The 26,830-nt window shown below is 39.8% G+C and overlaps 1 protein-coding gene across 2 annotated transcripts in view; it reads right to left on the bottom strand.

Annotated features, from left to right (window-relative positions):
• Positions 1-26,830, bottom strand: part of LOC118025690 (alpha-2-macroglobulin-like) — a 49,951-nt gene that overhangs the window by 935 nt on the left and 22,186 nt on the right. The window contains exons 21-36 of one of the 2 annotated variants that reach the window (XM_035028262.1): positions 26,579-26,700; positions 26,138-26,189; positions 21,958-22,041; positions 21,503-21,679; positions 21,100-21,187; positions 19,766-19,922; positions 18,992-19,066; positions 18,380-18,560; positions 16,115-16,338; positions 14,141-14,359; positions 13,857-13,984; positions 12,424-12,514; positions 10,904-10,972; positions 9,830-9,932; positions 9,324-9,365; positions 1,841-1,873 (exon numbers count right to left, since the gene is read on the bottom strand). In XM_035028262.1, coding sequence (XP_034884153.1) covers positions 1,863-1,873; positions 9,324-9,365; positions 9,830-9,932; positions 10,904-10,972; positions 12,424-12,514; positions 13,857-13,984; positions 14,141-14,359; positions 16,115-16,338; positions 18,380-18,560; positions 18,992-19,066; positions 19,766-19,922; positions 21,100-21,187; positions 21,503-21,679; positions 21,958-22,041; positions 26,138-26,189; positions 26,579-26,700 — 1,823 coding nt within the window. In that variant the 3' untranslated portion in view covers positions 1,841-1,862. Of the gene's footprint in view, positions 1-1,840; positions 1,874-8,850; positions 8,984-9,323; positions 9,366-9,829; positions 9,933-10,903; positions 10,973-12,423; positions 12,515-13,856; positions 13,985-14,140; positions 14,360-16,114; positions 16,339-18,379; positions 18,561-18,991; positions 19,067-19,765; positions 19,923-21,099; positions 21,188-21,502; positions 21,680-21,957; positions 22,042-26,137; positions 26,190-26,578; positions 26,701-26,830 lie in introns of those variants that run through there. The other variant, XM_035028261.1, reaches the window with a different exon arrangement.

Raw genomic sequence — 26,830 nt, 5'->3', positions numbered from 1 at the left:
CAGGTCAGGCCTTTATGTAAACTTTTAAGATTTGGCAAGTGGGTGTGGAGATCTACTCATTTTGCAGCTGCTGAACACAGGCTCCTGTGTAAGTTCTCTTTGCTTATTTGTTCTCTCTCTGCCCTCTATGTACAGGGGCTGGTTTCAGATTTCGCCTAGGAAGCTCCTGAGGAGGTTATGAACCAACAGCGACAGACTCACAGGAAGGGAATTCTCCCCTAAATAAAATCACATATAAGCTTAGTCACATTAATTATTTTAGAAAAAAAGATTATATAGAATTATACAATATTAAAGTACGAGGTGGCATTCAAGAATACAGTTGGAGATTTTGAGGGGAATATGGCAATGGAATGACGTAAGAGAAGAGAGACTGGAAGAAAAGGGGACAATATAAAATAGGACCATGGGAGGTACTCATGGTCTTCCATGCACTGAAGGCAAGAAGAATTAGAACTAGACATGACAGAGCATATCTCCCTGTCCCCATGGTGCCGGAGATCAGACAATATGGTGTCTCCCTCCTTGCACTCTGCCTGGTCTCAGAAACTCCCCCGATTCACAGGAATTTATTTATGAGAGTGCTCTGTGCAAACAGAATGTCCCACCCCAAGACTTCCAAGCAGAGTGTGTGGAATTTGGCAAGAATTCCCTGAAAGGGGTCATTGCTCTCAGTAGTGGCCTGAAGTGGTGTCCCAGCAGATGCTGGTAGTAAAGGGCCCAGGGAATGGAAATCCACCCTATAGTCAGAACCCACCTCCTCATCTTAGAACAGAGTCTCTCAACCTCAGCGCTGTTGATATTTGGGGTCAGATAAGTGTTTATTCTGGGGGCTGTGCAGTGACGGTAGCGTGCTTGGCAGCATCCCTGTCTTTACCCAGTAGATGTCAGTAGCATTTTCCCAGTTGTGACAACCAAAGATGTCTCCTCTCTCCTCCGTTGAGAACCACTGGCTTATAAAGTCCTGATGAGAGATTTTCAGTTCTCCCAGTTTGTGGACACTGGGAAGATTCAGAGCCTATTACCAACGACATGTCATCGCCTGCAGTTTCTTCATTAGAATAGTGTTCCCCAAACTTTCCCACATCACGGCACACATGGAAAGTGAGAATATTTGCTCAGGATAGTAGTAAGTCAAAGGCATTTAGTGCAGGTAAAGGTGAGTGTTTTGAGGGCTGAGGGGATCAATATTTGGGAGACACTTAGATTCTTTTTGCAGCACGTTAATGTACTGGTTGGGAAGTGCATTAGCATTTTCCTTTTAGATGATAGGGATTCTTCGTTTTTGCAGAGACTTTGAAAATGTTCCTGGGGAGGAGAAATAACATAAACTAATATCAACTCTAATGTTGGGGTATTAAGTGATAGCTGGTATTTCATGAGAAGAGAAGCACATTCACTGGAAAGCACATTCAAAAGTGCAAGATTAGCGTAATGATTGAGAATGTCATCATCAAATCCTGGCTTCTCCATTTACTTGGCATCTCTAAGCCTCACTTTCTCAACCTTGAAATGCAAATAATAATACCATCCACTCGTGGGGTCACTGTGAACGTGCCAAGGAAAGCCATGTAATGTGCTTATCACAGTGCAGAGCATGAGGTAAGCAACATCTGTTAGAGCTCCTCTCTTTCTCCCTCCCTTCCTTATAATAATAGTTGCTTAATATCACTGTTCCCAAGGGGTGAGAAGGGGACTAGTTGCAAGTCTGCTAGGGAAGCATAGGGAAGGAATTTACCAACCTCTAGAGAATATAGACATTAGATAATCTTTGTAAAAATTCTGTGGGAAAAGAGAGCCACTGTAACTTTGATGCTGACTACAGCTTTGGAATACTTACTTCATCCCATTACTGGGGATTCTCACTCTTCACCTAGAGAGAAAAGGTGGAAGGAAAGAAGGAAGAGAGATCAAGAACAAGAAAGATGAGGAACCAGAGACAGGAAAATATGCATTATTTTTTCATCTTTCACAAGTCTCCCCTTATAACACTGCTTCTTCTTTTTTTTTTTTTTTAAGATTTTATTTATTTATTTTAGAGACAGAGCACAAGAGGGGGGAGAGCAGGAGAGGGAGAAGCAGACTCCCTGCTGAGCAGGGAGCCCGATGCAGGACTCGATCCTGGGATTCCAGGATCATGACCTGAGCCGAAGGCAGTCACTTAACCAACTGAGCCACCCAGGCGCCCCTCATAACACTGCTTCTTACACAGGTCTTTCCATAGCCTCTACGCAGAGCTGTAGCCACGCCCCACCCCTACTTCCATCTTCCTCCCGCCCCCCCACCCCATAGCAGGAAACGTCTCTTACCAGTAATTTAAATTTCTAGTTTATATATATATAGTATATATATATTTTAAATCTTTCGCCACCCTCTAGAATATAAACCCTCTGAAGGTGGAGATTTTTGTCTGTGTTATTTCCTATTGTAGTTGCTCAATGAATAACTGTTGAATGAATGCGTGATTGATTAACATGAAACAGAAAGCAGGAACATTTGAGACTGGACACAAATGGGGATTATGAGGTTAGATGTCACAAGTTAACTGCATGAAATGTTTGTTTCCCATAACAATTACTGTGTGGCTGGATTAAATCTCTTGTCTTCTTGCATCCTGTGAGTCTCGGTCTTGTATTTGAACTCTGCTGGAATAAATTACACAAGAGTACATTAGCTGCACTTTGCCTGAGTCCACAGTGGCTGAAGGACATTTCTTCTGATTAAATATTAAGCGCTTTCAAATACAAAAAGCCCAGTAACTGGACATGGCCAACTTTTTCTTCTCGGGATGCAAGCCCAACTTTGCTATGACGTTAACTCTTTGTACTTGTTTTTAATTGGAAGCGAATCAGAATACACAATGTGAAAAACCTAATAAACGTTTTTCAGACCATTGTTATTCATCAGGTCGTAATTCGTTTATTTTTAAAATGAATTTGATAATTTAGGCAATTTCATTCATTTCTAAAAGTGATAAAAAAATAAAATACTTAGGTAATCATGTCAACCTCTGAACATTAAGATCTTGCTACTTTAATGTTATTCCCAAAATGACCCAAGCCTATTGTCCAGTGAAGATAATGGTTCACTTAGTCCCTTGCAAAATTACTGATTATGGGAGTTTTAATATCTCTGCCATCTTGCATTTTTTTTTTAAAAGGATGCATGAAAGACATCTATTGTGATAGTCCATAAGCATTGGGTCACTTATAGAGGGCTAAAAACAAAAACAGACAATGCCTGGAATCCAAACCCAGGCTTTATTATTGTTTTATCCCTTTTACTGAGTTGTAAGGCACATTAAACAGACTGACTCATTGGACATTTTAAATGCAAATAAATTGTATTTATCTTTTTGTCTAAAGGATCACATAAACTCTCCATTGATTTTGCTGAATTCTCTCCTTCCTTGCCCCAGCTGGGTAAAATTTGCCATTTATGTGTAAAGAATTAAGAATTTCATCTAATGGAAGAAGAGTTTATGAATGTTCTAATAAAAAATCATAGATAAATTCATAATCACATTTCACATGTGTAGTAATAACAATGTCTCAGCCCTTAAATATTTGCTTATAACGTGGTGAAGCAACTCAGCATTTACAAAATGACAAAAGTAACATATGAATACACACTGGGTAAAAATGCAGAAGATTAAAGGGAAAAAATAGAAAGGCTTCCATTCATCAGTCCCTATTCTCCTATTTTCCTTTATAGAAGTATCCACTGTTAATTTATTTAGTCTCTCTCCAGAAAGTTTTCTTTCCATTCTTTTTTTTTTTTTTTTAAAGATTTTATTTATTTATTTGAGATAGAATGAGAGAGGGAGAGAGAGCACATGAGAGGGGGGAGGGTCAGAGGGAGAAGCAGGCTTCCTGCCGAGCAGGGAGCCCGATGCGGGACTTGATTCTGGGACTCCAGGATCATGACCTGAGCCGAAGGCAGTCGCTTAACCAACTGAGCCACCCAGGCGCCCCTCCATTCTTTTAAAAGCATAGAAGTAATATACTAACGCATACTTAAAAGAAAAAGATGATCTTAATTGCAGGAAACAAACTGAGGGTTGCTGGAGTGGGGGGTGGGGTGGGAGGGATGGGGTGACTGGGTGATAGACACTGGGGAGCGTAAGTGCTCTGGTAAGTGCTGTGAATTGTGCAAGACTGTTGAATCTCAGATCTGTACCTCTGAAACAAATAATGCAATATATGTTAAGAAAAAAAAGAAGAAGAAGAAGAAGAAGGTAGCGGGAGGGGAAGAATGAAGCGGGGGAAATCGGAGGGGTAGATGAACCAGGAGAGACGATGGACTCTGAAAAACAAACTGGGGGATATAGAGGGGAGGAGGGTGGGAGGATGGCTTAGCCTGGTGATGGGTATTGAGGAGGGCACGTTCTGCATGGAGCACTGGGTGTTATGCACAAACAATGAATCATGGAACACTACATCAAAAACTAATGATGTAATGTATGGGGATTAACATAAGAATAAAAAAAATTAAAAAAAAAAGAAATCAAACAAAAAAAAAAAAGAAAAAGATGATTACAGGTGAAGGGAAAGTGCTCTGTGGCTACCCTCCATTTGCTGTCTTCCATACTCCCCAGAGATATTTAGAATTAAAAAAAACAACAACACTATTTTACATACATCTATGTATCCCAAAAGAAAAGATAAACTACTGCTGTGTGTTTTTTCTCTATAAATGTATCATTCTGCATATAATCAGTCTGAAATTTGCTTTGTTCTCCCAGTTGTTTGGTTTCATGTGCCATGTTGATATGTATAAAGAGCCAGTTAATTCTTTTTAGGTGTTCTATAGTGTTATATTGCACAATACTACGTTTTATTTAGCCATTTCAATATCCAAACTGTTGTTTTTATTTTTTTGCTTTTCGAAAATTGTGGTAAAAAATATTAAGATAAAATCTGCCATTTTAACCATTATTTACACATACAATTCAGTGGCATTAATTCTATATGCAGTATTGTGCAACCATCACCATGGGTTCTGAAGCCTTTTCATTATTCTTAAGTACTCACTAAGCATAACCCACCCCCACCCTCCGTCTTCCACCTGTCTCCGGGGGCCTCTAATCTACCTTTTGTCTCTATGAATTTGCCTATTCTAGATAACTTCATACAAGTGGAATCAGACAGTGTTTGTCCTTTCGTGTCTGGCTTACTTCACAGCATAATGTTTTCAAGTTTCATCCAGTTGTAGCAAGTATCAGAACTTCATTCTTTTGGGGCCCTTGGGTGTCTCAGTCGTGAAGCGTCTGCCTTCGGCTCAGGTCATGATCCCAGGGTCCTGGGATCGAGCCCCACATCGGGCTCCCTGCTTGGAGGGAAGTCTGCTTCTCCCTCTCCCACTCCCCCTGCTTGTGTTCCCTCTCTCTCTGTGCCTCTCTCTGTCAAATAAATAAATAAAATCTTAAAAAAAAAAAAAGAACTTCATTCTTTTTATGGATGAGTAATGTTCCAGCCCAAGTATATACCACATTTTGTTTATCCATTCATCTGTTGATGGCCACTTGATTTCTACCTTATTGTGAATAATGCTGCTATGAACAATGGGGTACAAGTTTCTGTTTGAGCTCCTGTTTTCAAATCTTTGGGGTATATCCCTAGGAGTGGAGTTGTTGAATCATATGGTAATTTGGTGTTTAATCTTTTGAGGAACCACTAAGCGTTTTCATAGTGGCTGTGGATTTTACATTCTCAGGAACAAGGGTTATCATTTCTCTACATCCTGAGCAACAATTGTTATTTTCCTTTTTTTTTATTACTCATCCTACTGGGCATGAAGAGGTATCCCATTGTAGTTTTGATTTTCATTTCCTGGATGACTCATGGTGTTGAGCATCTTTCATGTACGTATTTGCCATTTTTATATCTTCTTTGGAGAAATCCCTATTCAAGTGCTTTGACATTTTTAAACTGGGTTGTTTCTGTTTTTGTTGTTGACTTACAGTTCTCTATATATTCTGGATGTCACACCCCTATCAGATATGTGATTTGCATATATTTTCTCCCACTGTGCAGGTTGTTTTTCACTCTTTTTGACAGTGTCCTTTGATACACAAAGTTTCTCATTTTAACGAAGTTCAGTTTACTTCTTTTTTCTTTTCTTTTTTTTTTTAAAGATTTTATTTATTTGCAAGAGAGAGAATGAGAGACAGAGAGCATGAGAGGGAGGAGGGTCAGAGGGAGAAGCAGACTCCCCGCCGAGCAGGGAGCCCGATGCGGGACTCGATCCCGGGACTCCAGGATCATGACCTGAGCCGAAGGCAGTCGCCTAACCAACTGAGCCACCCAGGTGCCCTACTTATTTTTTCTTTTATTGCCTGTGTCTTTGGTGTCATATTTTAGAAACCATTGCAGGAGCCCCCCAGGCTCAGGCCCGATGCCCCCTCCTCCTGCCCTATCATCTCCCCACTCCCTTCTCTGCCAGCAGAGTGAATATAAGGGCATTAACCCAATTACTTGCTTTTTCCAATATATTTTTAAAGTCTCAGATTTCTACCAACTCTGTACTCAGGAAATTGGAAAAAACGATTGGACTTCAAAATGTAATTTTTTAAATGGTAGACTTACCATTTTTAGATTTGCTTTTTTGTGGTTAATTGCTCTCCAGTGCATTGTTATTATTGTTCAGAAACAACCTTGAGCTTCCCCACCTCTGGACAGATTTCCCTTGAACAGATCATGTTATTACTGGCAGGCTTTAAAAGATCATTTAGTAGGGGCGCCTGGGTGCCTCAGTAGGTTGGGCATCTGCCTTCGGCTCAGGTCATGATCCCGGGGTCCTGGGATCGAGCCCCACGTTGGGCTCCCTGCTCACGGGGAGCCTGCTTCTCCCTCTCCTTGCTGCTTGTGCTCTCGCTTGCACTCTCTCTCTCTCTTTCAAATAAATAAATAAAATCTTTTTTTTTTAAGATTTTATTTATTCATTTGAGACACAGAGATACAGAGAGAGAGAGAGAGAAAGCATGAGCAGGGAGAGAGGCAGAGGGAGAGGGAGAAGCAGGCTCCTCGCTGAGCCAGGAGCCCGATGTGGGGCTCGATCCCAGGACCCTGGGATCATGACCCGAGCTGAAGGCAGACCCAGGCGCCCCATAAATAAAATCTTTTAAAAAAATAAAAGATCATTTAATAAATGGCTACCATTTAGTTATTGAGTGTTTCTGCATGTCAAGAACTAGATTCAGCACACTCTTCACAGCTGTCTCCTGGGAGAGTTGTCTGTTTCTCTTCCCATTTCACAGATGGAACCGAGGTGGCCACTGGCTCCAGTCAGCACTGCTGGGTCCAGTGAGGCCCGCAAGGTGCAGGCCCTTTGTTTTTTCATCTTCACACACACTTGTGGAAGGTGATAACATTCTCCTTCTTTACAGGTGAAAAAATTGAGTTTAGAGAGGAGTTAAAGTGCTGGGTAAGATTCCACAGGTGCTAAGTAGCAGAGTCGAATTTTGAGTCCATTCCATTTTCCACATCTTTGAAAACACGTGCTTTTCCCACCACATCACACTGAAATTACGTAAAATGTGGAAGATGATTCTTGGAAGAGGGAAACCTGGTCCCCGACCATGTCACCGTTAGGATAATCATTTCTTCCCTGTGTTTTTGGAAGGATTTTTAGCTTGGCCCTGGTTCTCGAGTTTGTGCTGAAGCAATCTTGTGCTTCATCATCCCTGTGAGTTTTTCTGTGTGGGGACTCTGTAGTGCAATTGCAGCTTTGCAAGTGATCTGGGATTCAAGTAGGGTTGGGGTGGGGGATGCTTGACTGTGTGGAATTCAGTGATAGCTTTTATCTTCTACTTTTGCCCAGTCCAGGGATAGAGCTAAGAACACTTGAACTTCAAGGTCCTTTAGAGTTCTTAGCTGATACCATCCAAGCTTCAGTCAAGCTAACCCAAATGAAGACATGGACTCCTAGGACAACTCCAGAGATCTCTTTGAACTCCTGAGGTTTCTGCCCCTCGATACATACAGTAAATGATTTCAATACTTAGAACAAAGAAAATGTAGAGACTGAGTATTGTGGGGACACTGATTTCTGCTTCTGAATTCCTCCTTAAGTTTACACTTATCCTTTGATCCTGGCTTGAAGTTCTGGGAAAAAAAATACTCCACTATAACACTCCTATGTGGGCTTTTGAGTCTCTCTCTTCTAAGAGAGATCACATTTTTTGAGAAAGAAAGTTGGGGGGAGGGACAGAGGGACAGAGAATCCCAAGCAGGCTCCATGCCCAGTTATGGGGCTTGATCCCATGACCCCAAGATGATGACCTGAGCCGAAATCAAGAGTCCAACACTCAACTGACTGAGCCACCCAGGCGCCCCTAAGAGAGCTCGCTTCTAATGTGTCACCCCTTCAGCATTTTCCATTTGTCATCCTTTATTGAATCTGAGACCCACAGTTAATTGACTAATCACTCGTATCAGTCAAATGGCAGATTTGGTTCTGAGGACACATAACCCCAGTTGAGGTGAAGTTCCAGCTAATTATGCTGCCTCCCAGTGTAACCTATCCAACGTTGTATTTCATTATTTCCCTTTAATGTGGAAATTCTTTTCTACTCGAGACAGCCTTGTTTTTTCCTAAAATGCACTCTGGCTTTTTCTTAGGGTATTCCTGTAACCAAACACCCTTCCCATTCTCCTAGTACATAATCCAATACTTTCCCTGCAACCCCTAATGAAGCCTACTCAGACCAATATCGCTGTAATATTTCTCATTTTCTGAATTCTCTCAACCCTTGATCGCTATGAATTTTTAGTCTCAGGATTCTATTGGGAATTATATGGAAATTTAATAAATGTTTATTGAATGAATGAAGAAACAGTGATAAAGACGGGCCAGAAAAAAAGGTTTATTTCAAATCCTCAAAGATACAAAAGTTCTTTTTTTCCACAGAGACCTCAGTCTGAGGAACAGGGACCCCAGCAAAGCAGTTTTCATGGTCGTGGACTTTAAGCGTTTCCATGATCTGTGATAGTGCAAAGAAGAGAGAATCAAGATAGACTCGGGCTTCCTGAGCAGTGAATAGTCCATCTCTCAGATCTGGGTAGCATACTGTCTAAGGAAGCTTGATTAGTAGAGTGGGAAATGAGATTTACTACTTCTAAGTATCCAATAAATAATCCTATGAACTATCTGAAGTTTGACCATCAGTGGTCCTTTCCCAGTAAATTCATTTTTCTATTATAAATTGCACTGTGAGCAAGACGATGTCTATGAAAAATAGTTAGCCAGAATTTTATGGAGGAGATGTTAAGAGACAAGCCAAGGGGGTCTGACTGCATTTGGAAGGAGTGTGCATTACTTACCTTTGCTGCAAGGAGCATTGTACTCAGCAATTGCAAACTCATCTGAATAAAAGCAAAACCATTACGTGAAGTGAGAGGGAGAGCAAACATTTATGGGATACAGGTCAGTTAAAAAAACTTTTATTACGGGAAGAATTGTATCAGAAACATCAGCATTATCCACTTGATGCATTGCTTGCTGTTTTATAATGTTAACTCTTCAAATATAGTATATTTCTTTCCCCTAAACTTCTGAAAGACAGTTCAAATGTTATACTTATTTAAAGTCTCATGTTGTCTTATCTGAAGAAAAGGGAACTAAATATCCTACAGGTGGTCTGTATTAGTAGTTGATGGATTTATACGATAGGTAGTTTCTACAATGTAGGTATAGAAGACAGAGAAGAATCAGACTTGATGGAGACAAAAATGAAAGAACAGTGTAATAAGTTGCCCCCACACATTTCTCAGGTCTAAATTTTTGTGATCAGAAATTTAATTTCTAAGTCAAAGTTGTTCACACTCACCTGTCTCATAGTAATCATAGACTTTCACTATGGCGGGCTTCAATTCTCTCACTGGGACATCTTGCAAAACCATGAAGGACAAGCTGAGTGTCTGATTTGTCACCTAGAAAGCAAAAGGGAATTACAAGCTTTCTTCTCTCTTCTTTGGATGAGTTTAATTATTCATCTACTTTTGGAGGGAAAAACCTTTTTATCAACTAACAGTGTCCTTAAGTTGTACAGAAAGCTTCCAGAGTGAATGAAAACATCCTTAAATTTTTCTTAAATAACCCGAACAATTCATATACTCCTATCAATACTGGTACATGGGCTCTGTTTATAGGGGGTGAAATATGATTTTGTTGGTTGAATGGTGATGTTCATTTTTACACATCAAGAGATTTGGCATAGTTTTACTTCTCTGTCTTGTAGAAATACTGTGTTGACTTAAAAAGTCATATAAAAGGTCTATCATTACAGCCTTAAAATTTCACAAAACTTGTAAAATATAATGTCCATTAATATATGAATGAATAAATTATGTTAGAACACATAACTATAAAATGAGATTGGTTTATTGGTTGACTGATCTTATCATTTTATGGTACATCCTTGCTGAAATGGACAGTATTTTCCTCTTTTATACTGTTGATATAATAATTGAGATGTGAATTATATAATTGATATATTGAGATATATATAATATATAATATATAACATCAATTATTATGTTGATGTTGATGTAATAATGTAAGGAAGAAGAAACCAATGGTTTCTTCCTTACATTACTCGATATCTTCAAAATAACTTATGGACACAAACACATTGTGCAGAGAATTTTTTGCTTATGAGGTCCAAGAAGTATTCATATCCCAGTATTATAATAAGCCATTTCTTCCCATAGTCTCGCATGAAATGCGAATAAAGGAGAAGAGAATATTTACTGGAATTAATATTAGAATGCTCAAATTTTTGCCATGGAGCCAATGTCTCCAAAATGCCTCCATTCACTTCCCTTAGGATAGGATTCGTATAGCTCCCTTAGAGAGATTATTATCTATACATTTTTTGCAACTAGATTGGCAGGGCTCTCACCTTATCCAGATAAATCAAAACATGGTTGTTGCTGACTTCTGTTCGGCTCACATGGTTAGATCTTTCAAGCTGAAGAAAATTAATACATCACAAATGTTAATAAACAGATGAAGCCTCTGGGAAAACCAGAGAAATGAAGAATTTTTATTACCAAATTAAGCCTGAGGGTAAAGTTTCTTCAAGTGATTTTTGTAAGTGAAGATGATAATGTTTTTATTATTTTTTTATTTTATTTTTTTTAAGATTTTATTTATTTATTTGACAGAGAGAACGAAAGAGCACAAGCAGGGGGAGCAGCAGAGGGAGACGAAGAAGCAGGCCCCCTTCCGAGCAGGGAGCCTGATGTGGGACTCGATCCCAGGACCCTGGGATCAGGACCTGAGCCGAAGGCAGATGCTTAACCATCTGAGCCACCCAGGCGCCCGATGATAATGTTTTTAAATTAAAAATGAGAGATAATTTGGATGCAGGGTTTGGTATTAGTATGACACATGACCTATGTGTAAAGTTGATATATCTGAAGAAAAGTGAAATAAGTATCCTAAATTTGGGAATTGTCCATATTTTGATGTTCAATGTATATTCTATTCCTTCATGAAAGAGAGTTTTTTTTTTTTTTTTACTTTTTTGCTTGCTTTAACTTATAGCAATCTTATTTTTCTCTGAACTTCTGTAATAATTATAGTTCATGTCTACAGGTCACTTTCATATTTTTTTCCACTGGTGCATAAACTTTATCTTCTTTTTTTTTTTTAAGTCTTATTAGTTAGGTAATTTCTACATCCAATGTGGGGCTCAAGCTCATGACCCTGAGATCAAGAGTCTCATGCTCTTCCTACTGAGCCAGCCAGGCGCCCCTAAGCTTTATGTTCTTAAGAGTCTAAGCTCCATGAAAGAAGGAACTTGCTGACATTCTTCTTTTAGTAGATGTGGCTCCTAGAAGAGAGCTGTTTGTAACATGAAACAGTCCCCGTGGGTGTATCAAAGCAGTGGACGAAAAGGCTGCTGGAGCTGGCAAGGTTACCACGTCTGCCCAGAAACCTCAAGAGGCTAAATGAATATTATCCCTAATACCGGCCACCCCAGTCTTAACCAGTTGTGGAAGAATGATCACAGAACTGTTTGTTTCAGTTGGCCATTTAAGTTTAAAAGGAAGACTGGTTAATGATAAAAATGCCTCGGAAAACCTTCAGAGGGAAGAGAGAATGTTTTGTGGACCATTCGTTTGTGTATATGCGTGTGTGTTTTAACTAATTAGTTTTTGAAATAAGTACTTTTTAGTGGGAACAACTTGACCAAAAATCTGTCACAGAATTTTGAGACCCATTAAAACAAAGTTTAGCGAAGGAAAAAACACACACCAAAAAACCCGTATACAAGCATGTTAAATTATATTTCTGACTTTGGAGAAAATATTAGTCTTTGATAGAAGTGATTTAAAATATTTTAATATTTTCTTAGTCTAGAGATACCTAAAACACTAAATAAAATAGGGCTTCCTGGACATATACTAGACCTACCATTTTCACTGTTGGTTTCAGGGGAATGAAGCCGGATACCATCTTCACATCAATAATCACCATGTTAGAGGTGGGACGACTCCCGGTGTAACTGAAGATTCAGGGAAGAAAGGAATAAGGGTTTTCTGTGTTATTAAATATTCTCTTTTCCTATGCCCAGAGCAAACCCTCCCAGCCCTCAAAGGTACATGGAAGTCTTCCTAAATATCCTACCCAAGTGGAAGACGGTGGTGCATTAGAATCTCCAGGGAATTTGGTAAAGCCACAAAGACCAGGTTGTACCCTAGACCGGATGAATTGGGACTTCATGTGTGTGGACTCGAGGTTGTGCAGTTTAAGAAAGCACCTGATGCATAGCTTGGTCTGAGACCTCTAATCTCTGCCAGTTATTTTTACACATACTTTAACTTTTTTTCCTGTATAGTATCCCCACCCAGGTTAGAATATTCTTGTGGACAGATACATTTTTTGTAAGCCCTGGAGCCATTTGAATACTGCTGCATATATATCTATTTTTTCCCCCAAATTGATTATTTTGTATATAATCTGAGATTTATTTATTGCCAGTAGGAATCCTAACTAGAGAGTCACTACTTCCTTCTTTTCATGCTTTTCAGGAATTCTTCATCTCTGCCCTGGAGAGAGCAAGGATGATAGAGACTTTCATTACAAGAGAATGAAATCAGAGAATTACTCAATGACATTAGAGTTAAATCAGGAATTCAGGCCAGAGGCAAGGGCTAACGTTCTTTCTTTAGCTATTATTGAGGGGAATTAATTTTTTTTTATTCTTATGTTAATCCCCATACATTACATCATTAGTTTTAGATGTAGTGTTCCATGATTCATTGTTTGTGCATAACACCCAGTGCTCCATGCAGAATGTGCCCTCCTCAATACCCACCACCAGGCTAACCCATCCTCCCACCCCCCTCCCCTTTAGAACCCTCAGTTTGTTTCTCAGAGTCCATTGTCTCTCATGGTTCGTCTACCCCTCCGATTTCCCCCCCTTCATTCTTCCCCTCCTGCTACCTTCTTCTTCTTCTTCTTTTTTTTTCTTAACATATTTTGCATTATTTGTTTCAGAGGTACAGATCTGAGATTCAACAGTCTTGCACAATTCACAGCACTTACCAGAGCACATACCCTCCCCAGTGTCTATCACCCAGTCACCCCATCCCTCCCACCCCACCCGGGAATTAACCTTTAAATAATGAGGTTTGACAATCATAGATCCTGGAGGCAGGAGTTGTACAATGTATAGGTACCCCACCACGGAGACATTCTATAATATGAGGATGAGGACAGACACACTGCTTTTTCAATAAATGTAGTGCAAACATTAACCGACACACTACTCAGCTTAATGAGGAGTTCCAGTAAAAGGACTGGTTGTTATGCCCAGAATTAGATGATTCAGTCAGAGGTCTTACCTGACATTCAGTGAGATGTGGAAGCTGGTGTGGGCTTTGGGTCTGTCACAAGTTTGGGGCAGAGTCTGTACCTCCAAAGCAAATGGGAACTCTGCCTTTTCTGGCAGAATATTGTATCTCAAGGATGTCTGTAAAACAACAAAGACAAAAATCTGTGTTTCTCCCTTCTCCTCCCAACTTCCTCCACTGGTTCTCTGATTTGCCCTCTCCGTTGCTGAGTTAGGGGTTTTCCGCGGGAACGGCTAACGTGGACCCTCTGCCCCGACGGGGCCCGAGAGTCTCACCTGGAGGTAGACACACCCTTCTCCTGTAACTGTCATGGTGTATTCCTCGGGCACCTTCGGCAATGAGGTCTGCTGTAGTAACAGGCGGTTGTCGTCGTCCACTTGGAATTTTGTGACAAGTGTCCCTGAATATTGGACGGCCACCTGTGCGGGCTTCCTAGTCCTGGTGAAGGTGGCTGCTCCATATCTGGACAGGGCCTGGAGAGCCACCACTGTGTCCTGGAAGAGACGAGCGAGAGAACCTGCGTAGGCCTGGTAACCTCCCCAGGGCCCAAAGGCCCATGTCAGCTGCCACAACTGGGGCTTTGATTTCCTTTTTTCCTGCTTCGCTCGCTAAAATATTGGAGTTCTAATTTCAAGATTGATTATAAGCCTTAGATAGAACCATAACATTCACATATCTGCTTTAGAAGCTTATTTTACGGGGCGCCTGGATGATTCAGTCAGTTAAGCATCTGCCTTCTGCTCAGGTCATGATCCTGGGGTCCTGGGATCGAGTCCTGAGTCGGGCTCCCTGCTCGGGGGATGGTGGGGAGCCTGTTTCTCCCTCTGCCTCTCTCTCTGTCTCTCACGAATAAATAAATAAAATCTTTAAAAAAAAAAGAAGCTTATTTTATTTCTCAGAAAACCGACCTTTTTCTATCTATAAATAATCGTGGGATATGGAATGTGGAAAATATCCATGAATGGGAATCATTTATTTGCTTTGGCTATTTGCCTAAGAGGTCTTACTTGATAACTGTGGTCATTCCTGCCACTGCTCAACCAAAGTTCAGTCTGGCTCTCACCCCAGATTAAACTCTGCTCTGCTGCTGAGGTCAGTGCCCTGAGAAAGCCCAAGGTCGTTTGCAGCCATGATGAAGGTCATGCTTAATTATAATTCTTTTCTTGATTTATTGACATTTTTTGGCTCTCTCTCCTTTTTTTTTTAAAAAAAGATTTTATTTTATTTTATTTATTTGTCAGAGGGAGAGAGAGCACAAGCAGGGGAGTGGGAGAGGGAGAAGCAGGCTCCCCACTGAGCAAGGAGCCCGATGCGGGGCTCCATCCCAGGAACCTGGGATCATGACCTGAGCCGAAGGCAGCCGTCCAACTGACTGAGCCACCTTGCGTCCTGGGTCTCCCTTTTTTATTGGAAGTCTGGATTCCTCCCACCCCCACACGTCATATTCTCCATTCTCATTAGCACTGAACTTGAATGACAGTCTTTAAATAATAGATTTCTAAGAAAGAATCACTGTTTTAATAAAAGTGTTCAGTTTTTTCCATTCATATGGAAAAGTAAGAAATTAAATACAATGAAAAAAGATGGGATGCCATTTTGTCACATTCTCTTTCTCTTTTAGGTTTAGCCTGTGGGCTAACCTCTAACTTCTCTGAAGATGAAATGTCCTGCTCTGTACATATTGATGAATTTTTAAGATATAAGATTACATAGTTAGGCTCAGGATGTTGGCACAGTAAAGAAAATTTTTCATGCTCCTGGTGAACAGATGTTTGTATAATAAGAGGTGAATAGTGGAACCATAAAATTGTTAGCTTTAAAATAAGTCAGTTAAAGGGGACCTACGAATGGAGAGATTTGCAAGGACAGATTATTGGGTTTTGAGTAGCATTCCTAGGAAAGGCACTCTTAGAACTTCCAGAAGATTCCAGAAGGTAGATTTTTTTTTTTTTTATTCATTCTGCTGTGGCCATTGCATACCGGGTCCCATTTCTTTAGAGAGGTAGAGTTTTTATCGGGAGGAGGGGGCTGTGATGATAACAAGGATGGGGTCCCAAGATTGCAGGTATTTTCTTTTTAGCCCTCTTTGACTTTCATTTTTCCTTATTTCTCACTATCCCTGAATACTAGTAATATTTTCCTCATTCCAAGTTATTCTCAACTTCAGTTTTTCTTCTTGCGTGTCTTTATAGCTTGTTCAAAACTTTTGATACCTAAAGGTGAAGTGAAAAGTTCTGGGAAACACAGACCTGGGTGGAGGAGAAGCCCCCCTGGGAATTCTGTTGCTTTGTGATCCACTCCACAATGCGCGAGGCGGAAGTCAGCTCCTTTGAGGTCGGGGCAGGCTGGGCCGTGAGGTAAGCCAGGAGCACATAGGATGTCATTTCCACCTCAGCTGAGGGAGCTGGGGGTTGGTAAAAATGCCCCACTGGTGCCCTGGGTTTCTGAGGTCTCTCCCAATGGATGGAACTATCTGGAGATGAGAAAAAGATTTATGAGTGACTACATATTCTTATTTAATTTAAGGTGAAAGTACCTAAGCCAGAGCTGAAGTAAGGAGTACATTCCCATTCTATTCTCTTGAACCTTATCTAGATACTTTTCCTTCTGTGTAAACCTGAACTTGGTTTGTTTCGGCGAGCCGAAGGCAGATGACGTTGCTGGCGTCAGAAGCCCACGGCCATGGAAGTTTTCAAATGGTTGCCATCGTTGGGTTGTCGGGGAAAAAGAGCAAGAGCAAGTTCGCTTACCGACTGTGGGGATTTCCTCTTTCTGATGTTATCCAGACCTTATCTGGGCTTTGTTAAATTTTCTATAAATTTTTCTATAGAGGTTTCTTGTGAGGATCACAGATGACGTGAGATAGTGGAGTTCATACTCATGAGGCCAGAAAAAATACATAAGCCTTTAAATAGCAAAGGCTGACAAGAGTGTGAAATAATGGGTACTGATTTACACTGCTGTGGGAAGGAAACTGCTCTTTGGAGAGCCATTTGGGAATATCCAGCAAGGGGGAAGATGTGTCTAGCTTATTAATCAGCAATTCACTTCCTGAAGTGTAACTGAGAGAAACTCACACACGGGTACAAGGAGGCATGTATATGAGGGTTCACTGCAGCATGGTTTGCAATAGTCACAAATAAGACACAAGAAAAGATCCATGAGGAGAGACTCCTTAATATAAATTATGACCTACGTGTGCATTGCAATATATTATGTGGCAGTGAAAATAATGAACTAGAGCCACAGGCACTCATATAGGGGACTCCATTAGCACAAGGTTGAATGCAAAAAACAAAAGGCCGACAAACAGGCAAGAAAACAAGATGCAGACATACTCAAAAGTGTGATACTGTCTATCCGAAGATGAAGAACACGTAAAAATTCTCAATATTGTTTAGAAATAAGTATGCAGGAAAAAATAAAGAAACCCACGGAAATTGTAATGACAAATTCAGGATAATGGTTACCTTTGGAGGTGGGAGTGATATTTTTGGAGTGGAATTTTTCCTGCCTGGTAATTTTGTATTTCTTAAGCTGGGAGGAAAGTATATAGTGGTTTGCTAATTATTCTTTATGTATTTTTGTATATCTGAAATATTCCCAATACATTTTAAGGATAAGCAATTGATGGCACGGTCAAAGGAGAAAGGTAGAATATATTTTAGGGGATAAAATATTATTTGCGTTTTTATTTTCTATTTCTTTGACCCCTCATATAGACCACTGTATACATAGGAATATTGTGTGAATATGAATAGATTTATCAACATTATCAGACTTGTGATATGAGCATAAAATACCAGAATTTATTCGTAGGGTTATTTCCTCCAGTCCTTTCTTTCTTTCTTTCTTTTTTTTTTTTTTTAAAGATTTTATTTATTTATTCATGAGAGACATAGAGAGAGAGAGAGAAGCAGGCTCCCTGCCAAGCAGGGAGCCTGATGCGGGACTCGATCCCAGAACCCTGGGATCATGACCTGAGCCGAAGGCAGACGCTTAACCATCTGAGCCACCCAGGCGCCCCTCTCCAGTCCTTTCTTATGTTTAAGATGATATGATGCACCAAGTAAGGATTGGGTATATATAAAGAATGGCTATTGTAATCATAATAGGTAATACTTTTATAGCACTTACTATGTACCATATAGTCTACTAAGTGCTTTGCTTGTATTAATTCATTTAATATTGACACAACCCTATGAGGTAAATACTATTATTATCCCCATTTTACTGATGAAGGAACTGAAGCACAGACAAGGTAAGTGACTTGGCCAAGGCCTCATATGTGAAATGCTTTGGAGCTAGTCTCCAGAGGCTGAGCTTCTCACTACTACAGTATACTTCCTCTTATCTTTTGATGTGTGACTTGCTAAAGAAATCTCAGACTGGATAGTGATATAGACAAGAGAAGAGAGGGGAAAGGGATCACGGGATGTAGGTGTGGGGGTTCTGCAGTACAGTTCTTGGTACAGAGAATGGGGGATAGGAGAAGATCTCAGATGTGCTCTCACCTTCCTTCACAGCTTCCTCATGAAGTAAGTTGAGCGTCTCTATCCTCTTGTCCTGGTTACCTGCCAGGGCAAAAGCATAGGCCAACAGTGCCTTGGTGTAGACATGCTTTCCATGGGCTCCTTCCTTTGCTGACTTCCAGGCTAACTCCAGGCAGAACAGGGCATTGCGGACAACGGGGTGCTGGGGAGGGAGACAAGACGGGAACCAAGCTATGTGACCAGGGATGCTAGCATTCCCAGGCAAGCACAGATCATTTTTCAACTGCATGTGTCCATCTATTCTCATTCTTGTGGAAAGAGAGAATAGGATCTTTATGTTATTATTACATTCATAAGGCAGGAACGCGGGCCATGTTTTTAGAATTCATTTTGGGTGTGTATATGGCAGTAGCAGGAGGTCTCTAGGGGAGAAATAGCTTCGGGGCGTCACTGGGACAGTGTAAATCTTTCTTAGCGGGTTGACCCAATTTTCTGTTGATCTGGGAAGCGCCATCATGGCATAAAAGGAAAGCTGACACTTGACTTTTAGTAGGGTGATGGTTCTGACGGCAGGGCAACGATTTCATTTGCCTCCAGAACTATGCCTCAGCAGGGAGATGAGGTGGTACCCACAGTGGCGGGGAGAGGAATCTCCAGAAGGGCAATGGTGACATAAGCAGAGAGGGTCACTTCGTCTTCCACTCCGCCCTGTAATTGTGAGTCACAGAGAGAGACATGAGTAATTTAACTTTGGAGAAAGCGCTCCCTTAGCTCTCTGCCTTCTGCTGTGTCATGGAATTTACCCTCACTCCTATTCATCCCCATGGGGCCAATTATCACAATCAACCTAAGTTCCGTCCCCTCTTTCTTGGTACGATCTAGGTTTTATTTATTTATTTATTTAGTTAGTTAGCTAGTTACCTTTGCTAATTCCTACATTATTACTTCCTCTCATCCTTGTAGACATCATAAATGGACAAATCAAAACTAACTCTGAGGGCCCCTGGGTGGCTCAGTCGGTTAAGTGTCTGCCTTTAGCTCAGGTCATGATTCCAGAGTCCTGGGATCGAGTTCCGCTTTGGGCTCCTTGCTCAGGGGACGGCAGGGAGCCTGCTTCTCCCTCTCCCTCTGCTGCTCCCCCTGCTTGTGCATTCTCGCTTTCTTTCTCAAATATATAAATAAAATCTTATTTTTTTTGAGATTTTATTTATTTATTTGAGAGAGAGAGAATGAGAGACAGAGAGCACGAGAGGGAAGGGGATCAGAAGGAGAAGCAGACCCCCTGCTGAGGATCATGACCTGAGCTGAAGGCAGTCGCTTGACCAACTGAGCCACCCAGACGCCCATAAATAAAATCTTATTAAAAAAACAAAACAAAAACCAAAACTAGCTCCAAGAACACCTCACCTTAATGGCATTGTTGAGCAGAGACCCGGAACTCCTGAAGCAGCCGTTGTCCTTCTGCTTTTGGGAGAGCCAGATGAGGGCTTGGGTGATGTGTGCTTCATCAATGAAGATATACGTTCGAGCCTGGGCAAAAGTCTTCAGTACAAAGGCGGTGAGCCTGAGCAGCGGGGGAGGGGATGATGATATTTATGTTGTTACAATCGTTTTATAACTGTGGCACAGTAAAGGCTTTTTATGATGTTGTTTACATTGACGTGAGTCACCTGACAGGTATTCCTGTGTATTTAGAATGCCCATTGCCTTTAGACTGCTTGATTAATCTGCTAGATCTAGTATTTCCTTGCTGGCTCATTTTCTCATTGCTACAGAGAGTCGAAGTACTTCTGATATTACTTGTTTTTACTTACTTGAGTAAGGCTTTCTTCTCTTTAGAGATTTCCTTCTGTAGATGGCAGAATCTTCTCACTTAGAAGACTGAATAACTTCAAACTGCTTTGCTTTGCCTTAGGGATTTTATTTATTCATTTTTTTTTTTTTAAGTAGGCTCCACACCCACCATGGAGCCCAACACAGGGCTTGAACTTGTGACCCTGAGATCAAGACCTGAGCTGAGATCAAGAGTCAGGTGCTTAACTGACTGAGCCACCCAGGTGCCCCATGCTTTAGGGATTTTAAAACAATGTTGCATGTCACTGGGTCCTCCTCATTTCTTTCTTCCTATTTATTCACAGTCAAGATGAGTATGATCTAAAAACATATTAAAAACTGAAGTTAAAAAAAAAGCTGAAGTTAACATGGTTTATCTAGAAGTTAGATGATATGTTCACTTGCCATATATTAAAAAACTCATGGCTATGGGAACTATTCTAGAAAAAAAATAACCTTTTAAAAAAATAGCTATTTCTTGGCATATGGGTGGCTCAGTCAGTTAAGCACCTGAAATTAAATGTCCGACTCTTGATTTTTGGCTCAAGTCATGAGATTGAGCCCCACGTCAGGCTCTGTGCTGAGCAAGGAGCCTGCTTAAGATTCTCTCTCTCCCTCTGCCCCTTCCCCTGCTCGTGTGCGCTCTCTCTCTCAAAAAACTAGCTATTTTAGAAAGAATACCCTGGTTATTATTAACAGGATGAATTTGGGGGACAAATCTAAAATATGTGTATTTGAATGTCAGCTTTTCTATTTGTTACCTTGCTACCCTTGGTATATTTGTTGAGTATAACCAACTATAGGTTTAATAATACATATCTGATAAGGTTACTGTGACTATAATTGTGATAATATATGTAAAAGAGCTAGTACAAAAATAGGACCTCGAAAAACTGTCTATTCCTTACCAGGTATTGCCCTCATTATTGCCATATTTCTCCCCAAAGGTGCTATAGGAGCCATCATGGTGTTTGTAGTTTAGCTGTCTCTGGTAACCTGAAATGGAAGGTTCATGAAACAATATGACAGATTGTATATGTTGTGGCCAGAGAAATTACTAAAATGCCTTGGTTTCTCTTGCGATATTTCTTAAATTTTGCTGTCATATGTTACAAGGTTCTGCATTCTAAGCATTTATTAGAGGTTGGACACTGGATAATAACCATAAAATTAACTGTCATTTTTATCACAGTAACTATGATTCTATGCTATGCTAACATAAAATAGAATTGCTAAGTAACTCAACCTATTGGGAAATCCAATCTATTGTTAAAATAACACCGTGAAGTCTTCACTCATTTAATCACTCACCAGTATTGAGGTAGCCAATGGCCTTGGACATGACTTCTGGAGTCAGTTGGTGTGTTTTATTTAGATAACTGAGAACATAGATGTTGGGAGCAAAGAGGACCATATTCTGTTCTCCACAGCCATAGGGCATTCGGAGGAGATTTTGTGTGTTTTGCATGGCAGAGCCCAGTATGTCTCCTAGGGAATGGGAGAGATGGGACATCAGAAAGCTTATAGATTTTAATCTGTCCGAATCATTAGGAAGAAATGAATAATTTTAGGAAGATCGAAAAATGAAGATTTTTAGGAAGGGTGAGTTGTCCAGGGACAGAAGTATGATTGGGAGCAGTATACAAGCCCAAAGAAGGAGGTAAGAATCAAGTTAATATTATAGTTGTGATTTTGAGTATTTATGGAAAAGAAATATGGTAAAAACTATTAATATAGTAGAATAAGTCACTAGGGCTGGAGCTTACCCAATACTGAGATGGAGGCTCGGGCAGAGTCTTCTACTACATTCTCTGGCAACTTCAAAGATAATCGTTCAGACACCTCAGCACCTAGAGAAATAATGGGAATTATGTCTGCCATATATCTTCTTGAAGACCTCCAAACCCAGGAGGCAGAACTGTGCCTTACACTTAAAGTTCTGAAAAGTTGTCACTCTTTTAATACTTCTGTTTTCAAAGTAGATATATATATCTTAAATGTGTATGAACGGGATTCTGAGAGTTCCAGAAATTCTCCTTCCTCATCTCTCTTTCCCCTCTGTATGTAGACTGTGTTCCAAAAGAAGGCTACAGATTGAGAAGTGCCCATGATGTTGTGACTCTGTTGTAGTCATCCTGTGGCTAGCATGAGATGGTTATCACAAGATGATCTGTTTAATGTTCATCCCTCAACTCATTACTCAAAAGTTTAATGAAAAAAACCCTTAATGTATACATAAGCAAAGGAAAAATCTCTGAAATTTCCTGAATTCTACAGTAATGCTCTGTCCTTATTGCCATCAAATTTCGCCAGATATGAAAATAGTATTTTTATGGAAACCCTAGACATGGGACTGGGGATGAAGATGAGCAGTGTTTGACTCACTGAAAATAAAATAATTGCTGCTGATAGGCATACATTTACTGCCATTTGAGTATTGGTAAATTTCAGGATGATGAAAGAGAATCGTAGTATTTATCTTCATGCTGCATCCCCTTCCTCATGAAATAAAATACTGAAACTTTTGTTAAAGGGTACAAAATTTCAGTTTTGCAAGAGGATTATTTTGTACAGAACAGTGCCTCCTATTTTTTAAATTGAAATTCAATTAATTAACATAAAATGTATTATTAGTTTCAGAGGGAGAGTTCAGTGATTAATCTGTATATAACACCCAGTGCTCATTACATCAGGTGCCCTCCTTAATGCCCATCACCCAGTTACCCCTCTCCCCTCCCCCCTCCCCCCCCTCACCTCCAGGAACCCTCAGTTAATTTCCAAAAAAAAATTTTTTTTTAAAGATTTTATTTATATATTTATTTGACAGAGACACAGCGAGAGAGGGAACACAAGCAGGGGGAGTGGGAGAGGGGGAAGCAGGCTTCCTGCTGAGTAGGGAGCCCGATGCAGGGCTCAATCCCAGGACCCTGAGATCATGACCTGAGCCGAAGGCAGACGCTCAATGACTGAGCCACCCAGGCACCCCTCCAAATTTTTTTTTAAAGATTTTATTTATTTAGAGAGAGAGAGAGCAAGTGAGAGAGAGCACAAGCAGGGGAGAGGGGCAGAGGGAGAGGGAGAAGCAGACTCCCCAATGAGCAGGGATCTCGATGGGACCCTGGAACCATGACCTGAGCTGAAGGCAGATGCTTAACCCACTGAGCCACCCAGGCACTTCTGTTTCCTATAGTTAAGAGCCTCTTATGGTTTGTCTTCCTCTCTGATTTCATCTTATTTTATTTTTCCCTCCCTTCTCCTATGATCCTCTGCTTTGTTTCTTAAATTCCACATACAAGTGAAATGATACAATTATTGTCTTTCTCTGATTGACTTATCCAGCTTAACATAATACCCTCTAGTTCCATTCACATAGTTGCAAATGGTAAAATTTCATTTTTTTGATGGCTGAGTAATATTCCATTATATATACCACATTTTTTTTATCCATTCATCTGTTGAAGGACATCTTGGCTCTTTCCACAGTTTGGCTATTGTGGACATTGCTGCTATAAACATTGGGGTGCAGGTGCTCCTTTGGATCACTTTGTTTGTATCTTTTGGGTAAATACCTAGTAGTGCAATTGCTGGGTAATAGGGTAGCTCTATTTTTAATTTTTTGAGGAAACTCCATGTTGTTTTCCAGAGTGGTTGTACCAGCTTGCATTCTAGAACTGCCTACTATTAAGAATATCATACTGTATACTTAAAAACTTGCTAATAAGATAGAGCTCATAATAAGTGTTCTTATCACCCAAAAAATATAGTAAGAGAGTAGGAGGAAACCTTTGGAGGTGATGGGTAGGCTTATGGTATGGATTGTGGTGACAGTCTTACAGGTGTATACTTATTTCCAAACTCATCAAGTTGTATACATTAATTATGTTATTATGTTAATATACACAGCTCTGTATTTATTTAAATTTAATTTTGTAATTAAGTATATAATATAATTATGTATGTATTATTTGTGTGTTAAAAAAAACCTCTCTTACGTTTCCTAAAAAAATTTTGTAAGAAAACAGATGCCATAAACAAAGGTAAAACACAAATTACCAAGCAAAAATAATTGCAACTTATTCAATAAAGCGTCAGTGTCATACAGATGAATCAGAAAAAGACAAACCACTAGAACCCGAACAGTCAAAGGATATGAAAGCATTCATAAATATGTAAAAAAAAGCTCATCCTCACTTGTGATTATAGAAATTTAGATTGAAACAACAGCAATAGATTTTTCAGGAAAATTGAAAACTTTGATGGCTAAAGATGGTGGTGATCATGCAAGGAAATATAAACTAATGGGACTATTAACATAGGTAATAAAGAAAAGTTTTTGAAGTTCTATTAAAACTTAAGAATATAGATGTTCCCTCTTAATTAGGAATTTCACATTTTGGCATCTACCTTAAATATATTTGCATCTGTACATAAGTATTCATTCATTCATTCATTCATTCATTCATTCATTCATTCATTCTGGCAAATAGTTAAACAAATTGAAGAATAGCTAAAAAACAACAGAACTGTGATATATTAATAGTATGGAATTAAAAGGGACTAAAAAGGATTACCTAGTTCTATAATTTAACATGGTTAGATTTCTAAAACGTGTTGTTGAGTAAAAAGTTATAAAATTTTACTTATAGAAGTTATAGAATGAAACTTACACGATTTGTATAAATCATGTGCATATTATTTCTAAACATACATGGATGATCATTAAAGTATTGAAAAAGATTGCCTTTAGTAGGAAGTTTTGTTATGTTTTGTAAAGGAGAATGTATTTTTGTATTACATGGGCAATTAAATTAATTTTAATAGAACTACTTGATGATTAGCCCTCGATACATAAGAAATAAATAAAAATGAAGAACTCAGTAATGGAAGACATGCCATAATAAAAGGATTTGGTGGCAAGTTCACTTAAATGCAGAAATAAGGCTAAACAACCAGGCAATTATGTTTTTAGAACACATTTTATATATTTGAAGTCTTGGCAGTATAATAAGCATTATAAACAGAACTTAGGAGGTAGACAGAGAAAGGCAAGAAACACATGTGTGATGTTGATTTGACATTGTTTGAGGTAAGAACACATTGTGTTGATAAATTTCTTAGTGTATTAAGTTTCTGTGTTTTTGTTTAGACTAGAAAATTCTCCACCAAGATAAATTTATATATTCTGCTGTGAGTTTCTTTAGTATCTTCTCAAATGACTGACAGAGCATCAGGTACAAGATTGGCATCAAACAGATATTGACACGACAATAATGGTACACGTGAAGACAATTCTTTCTTCCAGAACATCGTATGGTCTCATTATCAAATGCTATTGGCTGTGCAAAATTCAATGTTGGGGTGGCTTGAATTCAGCTACCCATATGTTGTATTACTAAACATTCAAGGAAACATTCCCTTTGGCAATATTCATTTGATTCTACTCACTTTCTTTTTTTTTTTTAAAGATTTTATTTATTTATTTGACAGAGAGAGAGAGAGAGACAGCATGAGAGGGAACACAAGCAGGGGGAGTGGGAGAGGGAGAAGCAGGCTTCCCGCCGAGCAGGGAGCCCGATGTGGGGCTTGATCCTAGGACCCTGGGACCATGACCCGAGCCGAAGGCAGATGCTTAACGACTGAGCCACCCAGGCACCCCTCTACTCACTTTCTATGTAACCACATCATACACTGGTCAGAAAGACATTTGCGTGTTTGCATAGATGCTATAACAGATTAAAAACTTGGGAAAGCATGGCTTAAGGACAGTTTCCTGATCAAATTACATGGCTTCTGTAAGAACCAGGTGCCTCATTTATCAAATGGTTTGATGGTTCTTTGGGTCTTACCTTGTAGGAAAGTGTAGGAATAAGATATAAGATTCTTTGAACATTCAATGTTACAGAAACTTTAGTTAATGCTATTCTAATTACGATGAATGACTCTTACCTGATGGACAAAGCAGGGAATTGAATGTTGCTTCCTTCTCTAGTCCTTCAGGCTGTAGGTGGAAAGAAAGAAAAGGCAGAGGTGAAAATGGACACGTATGTTGATAGCGGAACCACAAATTTCTTGATGGTGAAGAGAAGAATTGGAGCTGACTTCCAAATGTATTACATAAACGAATCTATAAGTATAAGCAATATGAAGAAGACAGGTTGATAGATGAGAAAGTGAGGAAAAATTATGTAAATATCAAGAGAGACAGACAGAGAAAGATAGAGATACAGATAGAGAGATGGAGAAAAAGAGAGAGACAGAGGAGAGAATATTGTGAAATATTCTGTCATTATGTATTATTTAGCCCTTCTCACCTAAAACTTGGAACCTTCAACTCACCATTGTTTTTATTGGCTCACTGTGACCTATCAAATGGGTAGGCTTACTTACTTCAACCAGCAGGGACTTAATGATGGTGTCTTTCTTTCCATATTCAGGGACCACCGCCACCTCAGTCCCACATAGCTCTTGAGACTCCAGTGCCTCTGCACTCACGGTGAAATTCACATTTCCTAAGAAAGGAGCAATACAGATGAGCACCATCTCCTTCTTTCTCCGTGCCTCCAAACCTCAAGATTTATAAGTGTTTAATGCTTTGTAACCTCTTTTTGTTTTATAAAAACACAGGAACAGGAATGGAAG

The sequence above is a fragment of the Mirounga leonina genome, unplaced genomic scaffold (genome assembly GCF_011800145.1).
Source record: "Mirounga leonina isolate KUSES-001 unplaced genomic scaffold, KU_Mleo_1.0 Mir_201, whole genome shotgun sequence".
NCBI lineage: Eukaryota > Metazoa > Chordata > Mammalia > Carnivora > Phocidae > Mirounga > Mirounga leonina.
This window is presented reverse-complemented; position numbering and strand designations above follow the sequence as displayed.